At 39.7% G+C, this 14,744-nt stretch overlaps 1 protein-coding gene across 1 annotated transcript in view; it reads left to right on the forward strand.

Moving 5' to 3' along the window:
* Positions 1-2,455: 2,455 nt before the first annotated feature.
* LOC126481049 (odorant receptor Or2-like) overlaps positions 2,456-14,744 on the forward strand; it is a 34,320-nt gene continuing 22,031 nt past the window's right edge. The window contains exons 1-2 of the mRNA XM_050104533.1: positions 2,456-2,629; positions 10,463-10,567. Coding sequence (XP_049960490.1) covers positions 10,493-10,567 — 75 coding nt within the window. The 5' untranslated portion in view covers positions 2,456-2,629; positions 10,463-10,492. The remainder of the gene's footprint in view (positions 2,630-10,462; positions 10,568-14,744) is intronic.

Below are 14,744 nucleotides of genomic sequence, written 5' to 3' on the forward strand. Positions count from 1 at the left end.
TTTGCGACTCAGCATCTCTGCTATATGCTGTGTAGCAACTTTCCTTCTCATAATATTGTTGAAAATGTGGTAAAGAAGTACAGGATCTACAAAAATGTCTGCCTAGGTAGTGAATGCTTGATGGGAATATGCCTATTTTCTATGTAGTAGGGATGATACCTTCAGCTGTACTTGTAGGTAAGATAGACTATATTTTCTAGAGCAAATTCTGGACACTCGTTCTTTTTGGGAAGTAAGATTATTGATGAAGAAAAGCAACTTCTTCTCCTTTTTTCTTGTGTCTTTGTCCCACACTGGTGAAGGGTAAACACAGTTATTAAAGGATTTGGCATGGTTAATTTAAGGGTGACTAGTCGCCCTTCCTGTTGCCACCCTGTTATGGCCAGGGGTTGAATGTTTGTACCCCAACTGTCTGTCTGTGCTGTTAGTTACGTCAAAGTGAGTGAAAATTTTCTGAATGTTTGCAAGTTATGTAAGAGAGGCACGACTTGGGGTACCAGGCCAGTATTCACTTAGGGGGAAGTGTGAAATCACCTAACAACAGCATCCAGGCTGGCCTGCAGACCGATCCTCAAAATTAAGAAAAATAATGAAACGTAACTAATGCAATCTAGTGTGACACTATGTAGCAAACAAATACAGTCTGATATAATTTTGCATGCAAAGATGACATGTGGTGGTAGAAACCAGCTTTGTGCCTTATGCTGAACTCATTGATAAACGTAGAACCCCTTTGTCAAACATTTCACCAGCTTAACTAAAACTAATAACAAAATCTACAAATACAAATGTAATATATTTCTAATTCTGGATAAATCATTTAATAATTGCTAAATCTGAATCAAATAGGAGTCAAATATTATCTTGAAAAAAATTGAGGACCGAGCTACAAAAATTGTGATAGAAGTTTGCTTTTTGTAGTGTTTATAATACACTCCTGGAAATGGAAAAAAGAACACATTGACACCGGTGTGTCAGACCCACCATACTTGCTCCGGACACTGCGAGAGGGCTGTACAAGCAATGATCACACGCACGGCACAGCGGACACACCAGGAACCGCGGTGTTGGCCGTCGAATGGCGCTAGCTGCGCAGCATTTGTGCACCGCCGCCGTCAGTGTCAGCCAGTTTGCCGTGGCATACGGAGCTCCATCGCAGTCTTTAACACTGGTAGCATGCCGCGACAGCGTGGACGTGAACCGTATGTGCAGTTGACGGACTTTGAGCGAGGGCGTATAGTGGGCATGCGGGAGGCCGGGTGGACGTACCGACGAATTGCTCAACACGTGGGGCGTGAGGTCTCCACAGTACATCGATGTTGTCGCCAGTGGTCGGCGGAAGGTGCACGTGCCCGTCGACCTGGGACCGGACCGCAGCGACGCACGGATGCACGCCAAGACCGTAGGATCCTACGCAGTGCCGTAGGGGACCGCACCGCCACTTCCCAGCAAATTAGGGACACTGTTGCTCCTGGGGTATCGGCGAGGCCCATTCGCAACCGTCTCCATGAAGCTGGGCTACGGTCCCGCACACCGTTAGGCCGTCTTCCGCTCACGCCCCAACATCGTGCAGCCCGCCTTCAGTGGTGTCGCGACAGGCGTGAACGGAGGGACGAATGGAGACGTGTCGTCTTCAGCGATGAGAGTCGCTTCTGCCTTGGTGCCAATGATGGTCGTATGCGTGTTTGGCGCCGTGCAGGTGAGCGCCACAATCAGGACTGCATACGACCGAGGCACACAGGGCCAACACCCGGCATCATGGTGTGGGGAGCGATCTCCTACACTGGCCGTACACCACTGGTGATCGTCGAGGGGACACTGAATAGTGCACGGTACATCCAAACCGTCATCGAACCCATTGTTCTACCATTCCTAGACCGGCAAGGGAACTTGCTGTTCCAACAGGACAATGCACGTCCGCATGTATCCCGTGCCACCCAACATGCTCTAGAAGGTGTAAGTCAACTACCCTGGCCAGCAAGATCTCCGGATCTGTCCCCCACTGAGCATGTTTGGGACTGGATGAAGCGTCGTCTCACGCGGTCTGCATGTCCAGCACGAACGCTGGTCCAACTGAGGCGCCAGGTGGAAATGGCATGGCAAGCCGTTCCACAGGACTACATCCAGCATCTCTACGATCGTCTCCATGGGAGAATAACAGTCTGCATTGCTGCGAAAGGTGGATATACACTGTACTAGTGCCGACATTGTGCATGCTCTGTTGCCTGTGTCTATGTGCCTGTGGTTCTGTCAGTGTGATCATGTGATGTATCTGACCCCAGGAATGTGTCAATAAAGTTTCCCCTTCCTGGGACAATGAATTCACGGTGTTCTTATTTCAATTTCCAGGAGTGTAGATATCAGATAGAAGAGTTTAATATTCTGTGTGCCAGTGAAGAGTAGGACAACACAAGAAAGAAGGTATTTCATTTATTTCTTTTCTGTTGTAATTAGATTGGCATCCATTGTCTACATTTGCTTGTCTAACCACAATAACTTAACGCATTTTTATTTGCTAAATAGGTTCATTGATGGTGTAGAGGCTATTGTAAATGCTGTGTTTTTAACACAGTTTTTATGCAGTGCCACACTCTTCTGTCTCACGGGTTTCCAACTCACAGTGATTTTGGTGAGTCAGGTGTTATAATTTTTTAAATAAAGATTTAATTTACTTAAAAGTGGCATATTCCCTTGCACATGATCAAGTATGTTACTTCACACACACACACACACACACACACACACACACACACACACACACACAGAGAGAGAGAGAGAGAGAGAGAGAGAGAGAGAGAGAGAGAGAGAGAGAGAGAGAGAGAGTGAGAGTGAGAGTGAGAGTGGGGGAGGGGGCAATTGTTGGATAACTTTGCTACAGATTCACATTCTTTAGGCACCTGTCTTTCATTCAGTACCTTGACTACAAAGTTAGCAGTTACCTGTACCCCTTCCAATGTTTTATTCCTCCCAGGACATTTTATTACAAGACAAGCTACAAGTTGTATATACTCTCAGTTGGTCCAAGCACTTACTGGGAAATAAATTGTGGGTATTCTTGGATATCCTATATATTATGGCCTGACATTTATGCTGTCATTCCTTATGACATCCCGACCATTTTTATGCTTGTGTTTAATCCTGGGCTTCTCATCTCCAATTTTTTGTGGACCAATTTTGATATTAAGTTAATGCACTATAGGAGCAATGAGAAGCTTAACATTGATGGGAGTAGCTAACAGAAATTGCTCATTGCTCTGGAAGTTGTTGGATGAGAGCTAATATTTTGCACTTTTTTAAAAAAAAAAAATAGATGGGCAGTGTTTTACTGTGTGCTAGCCCTTTTTCTCTGGCAAGTACTTTCTACCTTCTTACAGGGGTGCACATGCCTCTCAGTATACAGCCCCCCCCCCCCTCCCCCATTCATACTCTACATTTACATTCATGTTATTTATTTTATAAGCTATATTTGCCATAAATACATGCAATACAATTTGTCAATGCACTTAACCTACAGTGTCAACATTTCTTAATGGGTAATTCTACATAAATATGTTCCTACAAACCCATACTTGTGTTGACAAAGCAGAAATTATTCTAATGAGTAAAATGGATTTGCTCTTCCTTGTACAGTCTGTACATTGGGTGTTCCTTGACAATTAGTTATATACTTTGATTGCTGTCTAAACATGATTATTGTTCACATTTTCTAATGTGTTTTAGACTGTGAGTAGAGATGTACAGGTTCTGGTATACTTGTCTCTTTTACACATTACAATTATATTTGATAGTTCAGCAAGTATGTGTTAATACCTTCAGAAATATATAAATTAATTACTCTTAAGACATATTTAAGTAACAAAAGTGTTCACTGTGTTATGTTGTCTACCCATTACTATTACTCTGATTGCCTTCTTCTGAATTACATTTATATTTTTTGTTTCTCTAAGTTTTTGGTAGGCTGAAAATATACAGCGCTATTACAAATGATTGAAGCGATTTCATAAATTCACTGTAGCTCCATTTATTGACATATGGTCACGACACACTACAGACACGTAGAAAAACTCATAAAGTTTTGTTCGGCTGAAGCCGCACTTCAGGTTTCTGCCGCCAGAGCGCTCGAGAGCGCAATGAGACAAAATGGCGACAGGAGACGAGAAAGCGTATGTCGTGCTTGAAATGCACTCGCATCAGTCAGTCATAACAGTGCAACGACACTTCAGGATGAAGTTCAACAAAGATCCACCAACTGCTAACTCCATTCGGCGATGGTATGCGCAGTTTAAAGCTTCTGGATGCCTCTGTAAGGGGAAATCAACGGGTCGGCCTGCAGTGAGCGAAGAAACGGTTGAACGCGTGCGGGCAAGTTTCATGCGTAGCCCGCGGAAGTCGACGAATAAAGCAAGCAGGGAGCTAAACGTACCACAGCCGACGGTTTGGAAAATCTTACGGAAAAGGCTAAAGCAGAAGCCTTACCGTTTCGAACTCATTGATGGGGACATGCTGCGCCGAATGTGGGAGGAACTTGATTATCGGCTTGATATCTGCCGAATCACTAAAGGGGCACATATCGAACATTTGTGAATGCCTAAAAAAACTTTTTGAGTTTTTGTATGTGTGTGCAAAGCATTGTGAAAATATCTCAAATAATAAAGTTATTGTAGAGCTGTGAAATCGCTTCAATCATTTGTAATAACCCTGTATATACTGGGCCTCTCTTTCATTTAATGGCAGCTCACTTACATTACACCAAGATGCTGAACTTAACTCATATTTTTTCTAAGTTCCCGTTCCTACAATACAGAGTTTACAGAAACAAAAATGGCATCATCTGTAAACATACATGTCTTTTTGCATCAATATTTTGTGGTAAGTCATTTACCTGAACAAAGAACAGAAGAGATTCTACTTTTTATCCCTGTGATCCAAAGAACAGAAAAGGTCCTAATGTTTATCCCTTTGACACTCCACATTAAACTTCAGGTTGGTTAGATGGGTAACCTCCAGAACTTGCAAACTTCTCAACCTGCTTGCTTTTCATTAAGATATGATTCCTCTAGCTTTAAACTTTTGCCATAAATTCCATAGTTTTTCAATTTAGAGAGAAAAACAAAATGGTCAATACAGTCAAAGGCCTTACTTAAATCACAGAAAGTGAGTTGGGTAAGCATGGTCTTCAAATTCTGATCAAATATATAGGAATATAGGGATTTTTTCTTACAAAGAGATATGGCACACAAGTTTATAAAATTAAATGTATTCGCTTGTCATCTGATTACTTACTGTGCCTGTAAACACCAATAAAATTTATGCTTTGCTCCAAAGTATATATAGTGTCAGGGTAAGCAACTGTCTTGACACACATAGCATTTGAAGCTATGTGGACATTACCAGCAGGACCTCAGCAGTTAAGTCCCATAGTGCTCAGAGCCATTTGAACCAGGTTTGAGTTTCAGACTGGTGCATAGTTTCAATCTGTGAGGAAGTTTTATCACAGTATATTCTTCAATGCTGGCCAAATGATTCATTCTGTACACATCCCCTAGACCTTGACTTTGATATTTCTCTGGCGTAACCTTTTTCCAGAAGTACCACTCCAGCGAGATATGCAGAAGAGCTTTTAAGCAGTTTGGAAAGTAGGACATAGGTAGGTGCAGATTGAAACTATGAAATGTGCCAGTTGATTTGCTCTTTACTCTATCTGGTCAGATCCTGTGGTGTATTGTATGTGACATTCCCCTATTAGATATTTTCATGGTGGCTGTCTCATCTATTTATTCAGTAAGCAATCGACCAGCCACATTGCTGTGACCTATTATTTTAGCTTTGGTTTTATTTTTTTGTATATACATTTTAACAACACATTTTAAAGCAAAGATTGTACCAACAATTGTAAGGTTTTTTATTGTTGAAATTGAATGTGTCTTGTGATTGTACGTAAATGAGGTTGGGAATGATAAATGATGTATTAATTAACATTTTATGTTATAAAAATTTGATTTTTAAATATTTATCCATCTTTGTATAAGAGAATTATTTAAAGTTTTGTAGACAAAGCCCAAGCATAGCTTGGGGCACAACTTTGTGTTAAAAAGACTGCACTCGAATAAATGTTGGGCTGCGGGTTCCTCGGCACATGAATGATCTGTCGCTCCAAAACTGGACTCATTTCATGTGCAAACATCTCACTATCTGTCTCTTGACTGGAGCTGCCTTCTGTTGTCAATTTCTATAATTATTTTGAAAGAAATATTAATGAACGTAAGAGCTGCTATCGTGAATGGCTGAGCCACTACAATCACATTTATGTTCCCGTGCATATACTCGTTATATTTCACAGTTTGCTGTAATTCTGCTACAAACATGTCAGATTTGTTGAGTGAGCAAGAAATCTGGGAAGTTCAGGAGAAAGAAATTGCTCAATAACTCATCTTGCATTTTTTTCGTGGGAGGATAATCATATTTTCTGTCATCATTATTTAAAATTTGTAACATATCAAAGAACAAAAGTAAGCATGAAAAATAAACCTTGGAATTTGTTCCTTTTTATTATGTATTACTCTTGATGATACATCAGTTACATAATGTGCCAGCAATGCTTTAAATAAGGCATAAATTGCCGGTTTCCTAGGCCCCATTTATTCTAAGCAGCTGGTCTCCAAAGTGTCACCAGTTATTGCCGAGGCTCCTATAGTCATAATTAACATCGTCATGAGTTCAATAATTCAAGAACAGTCTTAATTGCATTTATTATTGTTATAATACCGCCAACTGGTTTCAACCCGACGTAGGGGTCATCTTCGTGGCGTTTACACCACTAGTTTCCTGCCATTATGTAGACAGGAGTGACACCACCAGCAGTTGACCAATGGTATAAACGCCCAGAAGATGACGCCTACGTCGGGTTGAAACTGGCTGGCGGTATTATAACAATAATAAATGCGATTAAGACTGTTCTTGAATTATTGATTAATCATACTAATCGCTGCTTCTCTTTCCAACCATGTTGTCCAAAAATCATGAGTTCACTCCTAGAAAAACTGTATGTAACTGCAAAATGTGTTCTGCACTCATAATTGACTGTTGCCAACAAAGTAGATCAATAGTCAAATGTGTCAGCTTAATGCACTCCTTTGTTCCAGTTGTGTACTGTAAACTACAACTTCAGCATTTTTGCTGCCTGATTAATGTCAGGTTCACTGAGCTGCAATTTTTAGTGTCTTTAACTTAGATACTAGCCTTTTTCCTGCGGCTTTGCCCACATACGCATTTGAAATTTGCATTGCATGCATATGCTCCCCCCTCCTCTTCCCCGTCTTTCTGTCCATCTCCTCCTCCCCCTCCCACTTGTCTCTGCCCAACTACTCAAACCACTTATGCTCCCCCTTTCTTGCTGTCAATTTCCTCCTCCGCCCCTCTGCTCAACCATGCCCATCGACACGTCTAGCCCTTGCAGGGTTGCTCTGCAAAGGAGGTTGATAAAGCTGTCTGATGCCATCCCCACAGAACATGCCTGTTGTGCAGGGCTGTCTACATGATAGGGTTTTGGAGGGGGGAGGGGAGAACACATTTTTGCCCATATCTCTGCTCCTATGGAAGCTATGGGGTTCTAAGGCCCCCACAATGCTTATTTTTTTTAAGTAAGCTGTATGTGTACCAAATTTGGCTGAAATCCACCCAGGAGGTTGAGAGGAGATGCTGGGACATACGTACACACTGCTGCTATATTATTCATTCACCTTTCTTCATGATTTTAACATGACGTTTGCCCTGGAGAATCATATTACTTTTACCTCCATCTTAGTAAATCTGGTACAGAAAAAAGATGACTGGGAGGATTAAAGGAACCAACTAGGGAAGATACCAACAACCAGTTCAGACTTTCATGTCATGCAGTGGTTAGTCCACCATTGTGGATTTTTTTATGGCTACGAAATGTGGATGAACTCCACTGCAGACAGTGTGGTGAGCTATTGTCTACAATCATCTAGACTTGGAAGACTGACTGACTGCATGTGACTATCTTAACTTGATGTATCTCCTGGCACACCATCAGCATAAGGACTCATGGCATCACAACTTATCATATTAAAAAGTACTCACATCTGGATTAAGATGGCTGTGAGCCAAGATATGTCAAGGTTTAGCACCATTTGCTAGCAGTGGCTGCTCATTACAATCTCAGCCCAGATCTGGGTGTTTCTGTTCTTTTAATCCGCAGCTGGTGGTCTAGTGGCTAGCATTGCTACTTCTGGATCACGGGGTCCTGGGTTCGATTCTCGACCGGGTTGGGGATTTTCTCTGCCTGGGGTTTGGTTTTTTGTGTTGCCATCTTCATTCCATCACCATTCATGAGAGTGGTTAGAGTGGACTGTGTACAGATTGGGAATGTGTACAGGTGCTGATGACTGTGCAGTTGAGCACCCCACAAACCAATCATCATCATCATAATCTATTCTTTTATTATTCCAATATAAAAAAGTAGTAAAAAGAACTTGGTTTCTAAAGTCCATATTGATTTCTTCTTAGCTAAATTTTGTGTATGAAGGCAGGGCCACGAATTAGCTGAGCATATTCTTCATGGCCCAACTGCCTGAGTTTCATTAGTCAGTGCTCATTAGTCATTAGTCAGTGCCAAACCAGAATACCAATGTCTGAGGAACTTGCTTGTGGTAGCCTGCCAATGATACATGAGCCTGCTAGGGCCTGAAGAACTGGTTGAGGCACATAAAAAGTGCTAAACTTCAGCAGAGCTATGGTCACAGTATTTTCATTCCAGACCTGAATCTTTGAGCCTAAGATCATAATGAACAGTTCATGTTCCAATTGTGTGTTGACGCAGCCCTCGTACTTTCAGTCAATACTGTAATTTGGCAGTCAGTCAATTCATGTGTCACTCTAATGCATTTAGTTCAGAGTGTAGAAGACTTCGCCTCACCAAACATTCAGGTTGGTAAAAAGTCCATCCACATTTGTTCTCTATAAGATGATCCATAAAGATTGGTTATCTTTTGGATATTAACATTGTCTGAACATTTGTATTGGATCCTGTTGAGTCCCTTGATTGTAACTAAGATATGGTGTCATATTTTGCAACTTGAAATATAGATTATGAGATTTTATTTAAAAATTGATGTCTCTCCTAAGAGTCGGGCGCATTTTGTATGGTTTCAGTGGATATGTGGAATTTCATTTTTGCTACGTGTAGATGGTGTCAGCCCAAATGAATACTGCTCATCACATTTTTCATTTGACATCCAGTGTGGATGGAAAGCGTTGGTTTGTTTCCCATTGCAAACAAAATTTTTTTGAAGCAAAATTTTACGTTCCCATTCGGTAGATTGGTCCCCAGTTAGTCTAGTGCAACATTTGTTTTATCAGTATGTATTAAAAGGGATAGTAAAAGAAGAAGAATGACCAGTACTCCAGTAGTAATGCCACTGCCCTGGCCTGTGCTGTCTGCTATCGCTGCTCAGTTGCTGCCTGAGTGCTGGTTATTATTTGTGTCTTACTGTCCCTGTTAATACATATTTATAACAATGATACCACACTAGATTAATTTGGGACCGCTCTGTCAAATAACCACATAAAATTCCGCTGTAGCAAACAATCACAGAGGCAGAGAGTGAATGTGGACATTGTGCCTTCCCCCCCCCCCCTCCCCCTACACACACACACACACACACACACACACCAAAACTGAAATATTTCTAGTGTTGCTTTTCATTGTGGCTGTCTGTGACTATATGCCTCCTCTGTATGGTGAGTAAAATCTAGACCTCCCATGTCATTGATAATTTATACTAAAATTGATTTAACCTGTGTGAATGTACTTAAGAATGTTATAATCACTGTTATAGCTTCTATTACACTTTAGAAGTGTAGTGTGAAGTTCAGAGTTGAAAGAGAATTCAGACATGGAGTTACTATATGATCAAAAGTACTCCCTGCAGCCTTAGAGAAAGTATCCAGATCACTAAACTGTGGCAAAGAGGAGGAGGAAACTATTTGAATTTCCTTCATTTTGCTATTTGTCTTTAGTTCTGGAAAATCTTACAAATGTAAGATGCTTTGAAAGTTTGTTTGAAAGCCAACTACAATAATACTTACATAATAATGTACATTCAAAGCATCAAATAGAAAACAGTGCAAACTGACAATGAAGTCATGAAAGCAGTCAAGAAATTTCTGTACTTTGAGCAGTTCAAGGCAGTGAATGGAAAAGTGAATGAAACAACTAGCATACTGTGTTAAATGTCCAGTTTTACTTCTGTTTTGCACACGAACAACTGTAAAGACTAGTTAGAAGAGGGTTGTTCTGCTCCTGTATTCCTTGTGTGTCTTTCAGCTTTGTTTCTACACTCCCTCTTATGTTGTTACTATGAACAGTCCATATTTGCAATTAATGTGCTCATAATCTTTAGAACTCACTGGTATTGCACTACAAAATTTTGTTTTCCAGAAAGAACAACAACTTGCAAGATTTCTTAATATGATGGAATTGTTAGGTGCAGCCATATTTGAAATGGGAATGTTTTGTTACTTTGCAAATAGAGTGATGGATGAAGTAAGTAACCAAAAATATAAAATTACTAATTTTTAAATAAACAATTAGTCTGTGTCACAAAAATTATTGACTCTTTTATTCATTACTTCTGACAGAGGGTGAAAGCATGTGTAGAATGATCACAAACTCCACTGACAAAATTATAGAATTTGTTCAGGCGTATTTCTGAATATTTTGGTATATTGGACATCCCATCTCCAGTGGCTTATTGTACAGTAACGGAGTTTCGTTTGATTTATTACCAACATTTATCTTTGTACACATATTGTACTGAAACATATGCACAGTAGGGCAAATATTCATGGTATGTGCTGTGTGTCTTGTTTGCAAACAAAATTGCTCCATTTTCTCACAGCACTTGTTGTTGACAATAGTAGTGCCCACTTTACTCTTTGCTCTCAAGTTTGCATTCAGTATTATCTGGTTCTGTTTTGCATTTGTTTTTGTAGTAGCACTAGTTATATGTTTAACAGAGATACACAGCAATGTGGATTAAAAATAAATAAAGATAAGAGTGAAGTAATGGTATTTGGAAGAGACAAAGGGATCAACGGAGATATTACTTTGAATAGAGAACTCCTCAAAGTTGTAGACAGTTTCACTTATTTAGGGAGTGAAATATCTAGTGATGGAAGAATAACCAATGAAATTAATAGGAGGTTACAGAAGGGAGGCAATTTCTACCAAACAATAAAACACCTGATTTGGAATGTAGAAGTTTCAGAAAAAGCAAAACTCCTTATGTATAAGAGTTATTACTTCCCTATTGTCACCTGTGGAGGAGAAACATGGACAATGACAGAAAGGGACTGGAACAGCCTGCAAGCAGGGGAAATGAAATTTCTCAGAGGAATTAAGGGAAAAACAAGAATGGACAGAGTAAGGAATGTAGATATTAGAAAGGACCTTAAACAAGAAAGTATGAGTGAAGAAATTGAAAAAAAAAGAGATCAACATGGTACGGGCAGGTTAAGAGGAAGTGTGGGCAGAGACTTCCCAAAATTATGGAAGAACTAAAGATGGATGAAAAATGACCTAGAGGGCACCCAAGAACATGGTGGAAAACAGGAGTGAGAATATCTTTGGAAAGGAGAAGTGTGACCTGGCAGCAAGTGGAGGAAGAAATGTGGTGGGAGAACTGAGCCAAATGGTGAGGACTCGTCAGCACCCAGACCTGGCAGTAGCTGGAGCGGGATCCAGATACAACAACAACAACAACACTGCAATATGGATAGGTTTACTGATAAAGCTTTGGCCGATATGCACCTCGTATATGGGTTCATTGAATGTGATGGAAGATTGACATGATGGCACTTAAGCGAGCTGTTGCCACAGTGATGGCAACCACATTACAACACTTTTGCATCTGCAGCTTTTGCAGCTCTTTACCAATAAATCTACACCAAATCTGTGTACCATTGGGGAGTAGAAAGAGCACTGCTGGAGAAAGAAATCCGAGACAGAACCAAGCATTATTTAATGCAGGCTTGAGGATGAATAGTGAATTTTGCGTTGCTGTTGTCAACAATTATTATCTTGAGTGGCCTAAACAAGTTTGGAAACAAACAGGACTCACAGTGCATGCTGTCAACATTTGCACTGTTGATCTGATATTTTCAGTGCAATACAGATATCTATGAAAAATTGACCTTGCTGAGGTGGGGTGACTTGCAGGTCTCTACAATAAAGATAGCCACATCATAGGTGCAACCACATCAGATGGTTATCGGTGGAGAGATTAGACAAATGTATGTTTCATACCATTAGTCAATGCGACTTTGCTGTGCTGGTACTGTGAACAATGAAAACCAAGGGACACTACAACTGCTATTTTCCTTGAGGACAGGCAGCTACACTGTATGGTTTAATGATGATGGTGTTTCTCTGTGTAAAATATTCCAGTGGGAAAATAGTCCTCCATTTGGATCTTGGGACAGGCACTGCTGCTATGTAGGTGGAAGAAATCTGCAGGCAGCAGGAGGATTCAAATAGATTACATAATCATAAGACTGAGAGTTCAAAACCAGATTTTAGACCTCAAAGATCTACATTGGAAGATGTCAATGGTCATTAGAGTTCTGATTTATGTGCACTATACAGTATGAATATATGCATGTATCAAAGCACTAAAAAATCTCATACATATGCTTACCAATGTTAAAATATGCATAAAAAATAAAATATATTATTTCAACTTTCTCACATTTATTAATCTGAATGAAGTAATCAAACTGTAAATTTATTCTTAAACTCAGTCATTAACAAAATTAATTATTCTCTCTCTCAGTCTATTTTAGCATAGCTGTTTTTATTACAATAAACAAATATTTTTCACAGTTTTGTGGAAGAAATAATTTTTTTCTGCCACTTAAAATGTTTTTATATGAAGAGAAAGATCTCTCTACTTCACACAAAGTCACAGGGCAGAACCAAAAGAGCTTATGCCGCTTAGAGAATAAGCATGAAGTCGACATGTGGAATAATCGGGTCTACTGCCGGATGTTTGTGTCACTCTGGCACTATATTTTGGCCATGTAACTCGTTGCCTTCTTCAGGTGCTACCTGAGACTGCCGTATTGGAGGATATTGTCCAGTATTTATGCCCAGAGGGCTCTTTGCTGTCCGCGCCTGCCTGGCGCTGCTTGTAAGTTGTTTTTCAGATTCTCCTTGTAGCACTTTATTCACATCCCAAAGAAACGTTAAACCTGTATTCTGTGCTTCAGTTCTCTCAATTTTGTTACAAAGGCAATTTCCTAAGTCTCCTCATACATATCCAGTAACAGCTGTTTTGTATACCTGGAGGGCAGAAGATAGAGACATCCCATTTTCTTCCAAACGTGTGATTGCAGCTGGAAGTTTACTACAACAGGTCCTAATAAGCACTGACTGACTCTGGAGACTTTTCTCATTGTAAGCATTAACTGCAGCAGGGATACTTGCTGCTTCATTTTTGTTCATCGTGTTGAGCGCTTTTTCACTTCTTCTAAATGATCACTATAATACAGAGCTGCTTCAGTGCATGTTCTCCAGCTTGTGATGATTGGCTCTGGGGGTAAATGAGTATCTTGCACCATATCAGTAAATAATTTCACTCTTGCTGTCATCTTCACAAAAACTTTTTTCACAAAAAAATTAAGGCATTTTCTTCTAGAAAATATTCTCAAATTTCCTATGCCAGCCAATGAAGACATTGTGTGAAACAAGTACTATGAAGTACTTTAGGATAAAATACCTGCAAAGCTTTGACAGCTTTCTCATGTGTGGTGCTGTAAATACCACCAAGAATTTTTCCTCACTTTCTGTAGCAGGACACAAAATGCATCACAAACAACCCTAGCTAAAATTGAACTGTTTCTTCTTCCAGTTCTCTGGAGGCAATGGGATAGGTTAATTCTGGCTCATATTCCATCATTTTTCACAAGACGATGCTGGCAGTACATCGCCCACATGAGTTGGTTGTTTCATCTACAAATCACCAAAAGTTTGAGTCACTGTTGATTTCTTTTATTACCTGAAAAGAATTATTTTATTGAAAATTAGTAAAGATCAGGGGTGTAATTTAGGGGTCTCACTTTTGGGAAAATAAGTTTAAAAAATTTATAAAAATTATGGTTCTTGATCATAAACTAAACCAATCCAAACTCTATGGCACTACAGGCCACATATAATTTTATGTTTCCATTTCAGAATATTTTTGTATATTACATTTAAAAGTTTTAAATACTTTGCAAGTTTTTATCCTGCTCAAAATATTGGAGAGGTGGAACATAAACTAATTTCATTGAATAAACATTTGAACTTACCTCTTCATAAGCTTTGCCATGGTAGTTTTTCCTCATTGTTTAACATCATGAACTTTTTGCTTGGTGCAGATATCTTTCGAAAAATTATCATTGCTTTGATTTCCACCCCTGTTAAAATAAAATACTGCTGGTAAGGTAGTTTGAATTTTGGAGCCATTTTTATTAACAGCATTTCAGTGACTGTTGTTTGTAAATGTCGTGTAAGCTGGAATTTTTTGTCATAGGTCACCTATAACAATGGTAAAAAAAGATGTAAGTTTATTTTAGTGAAATAAAAACAATACTCACTGACTTATTCTGAAAATACAAAAACAAAATTTACATGTTTTTCAAACACTTGGCACAGTACTACATTTTCGTCTGTTGTTAGAGTA

This window comes from Schistocerca serialis, chromosome 1 (genome assembly GCF_023864345.2).
Source record: "Schistocerca serialis cubense isolate TAMUIC-IGC-003099 chromosome 1, iqSchSeri2.2, whole genome shotgun sequence".
Classification (NCBI taxonomy): Eukaryota; Metazoa; Arthropoda; class Insecta; order Orthoptera; family Acrididae; genus Schistocerca; species Schistocerca serialis.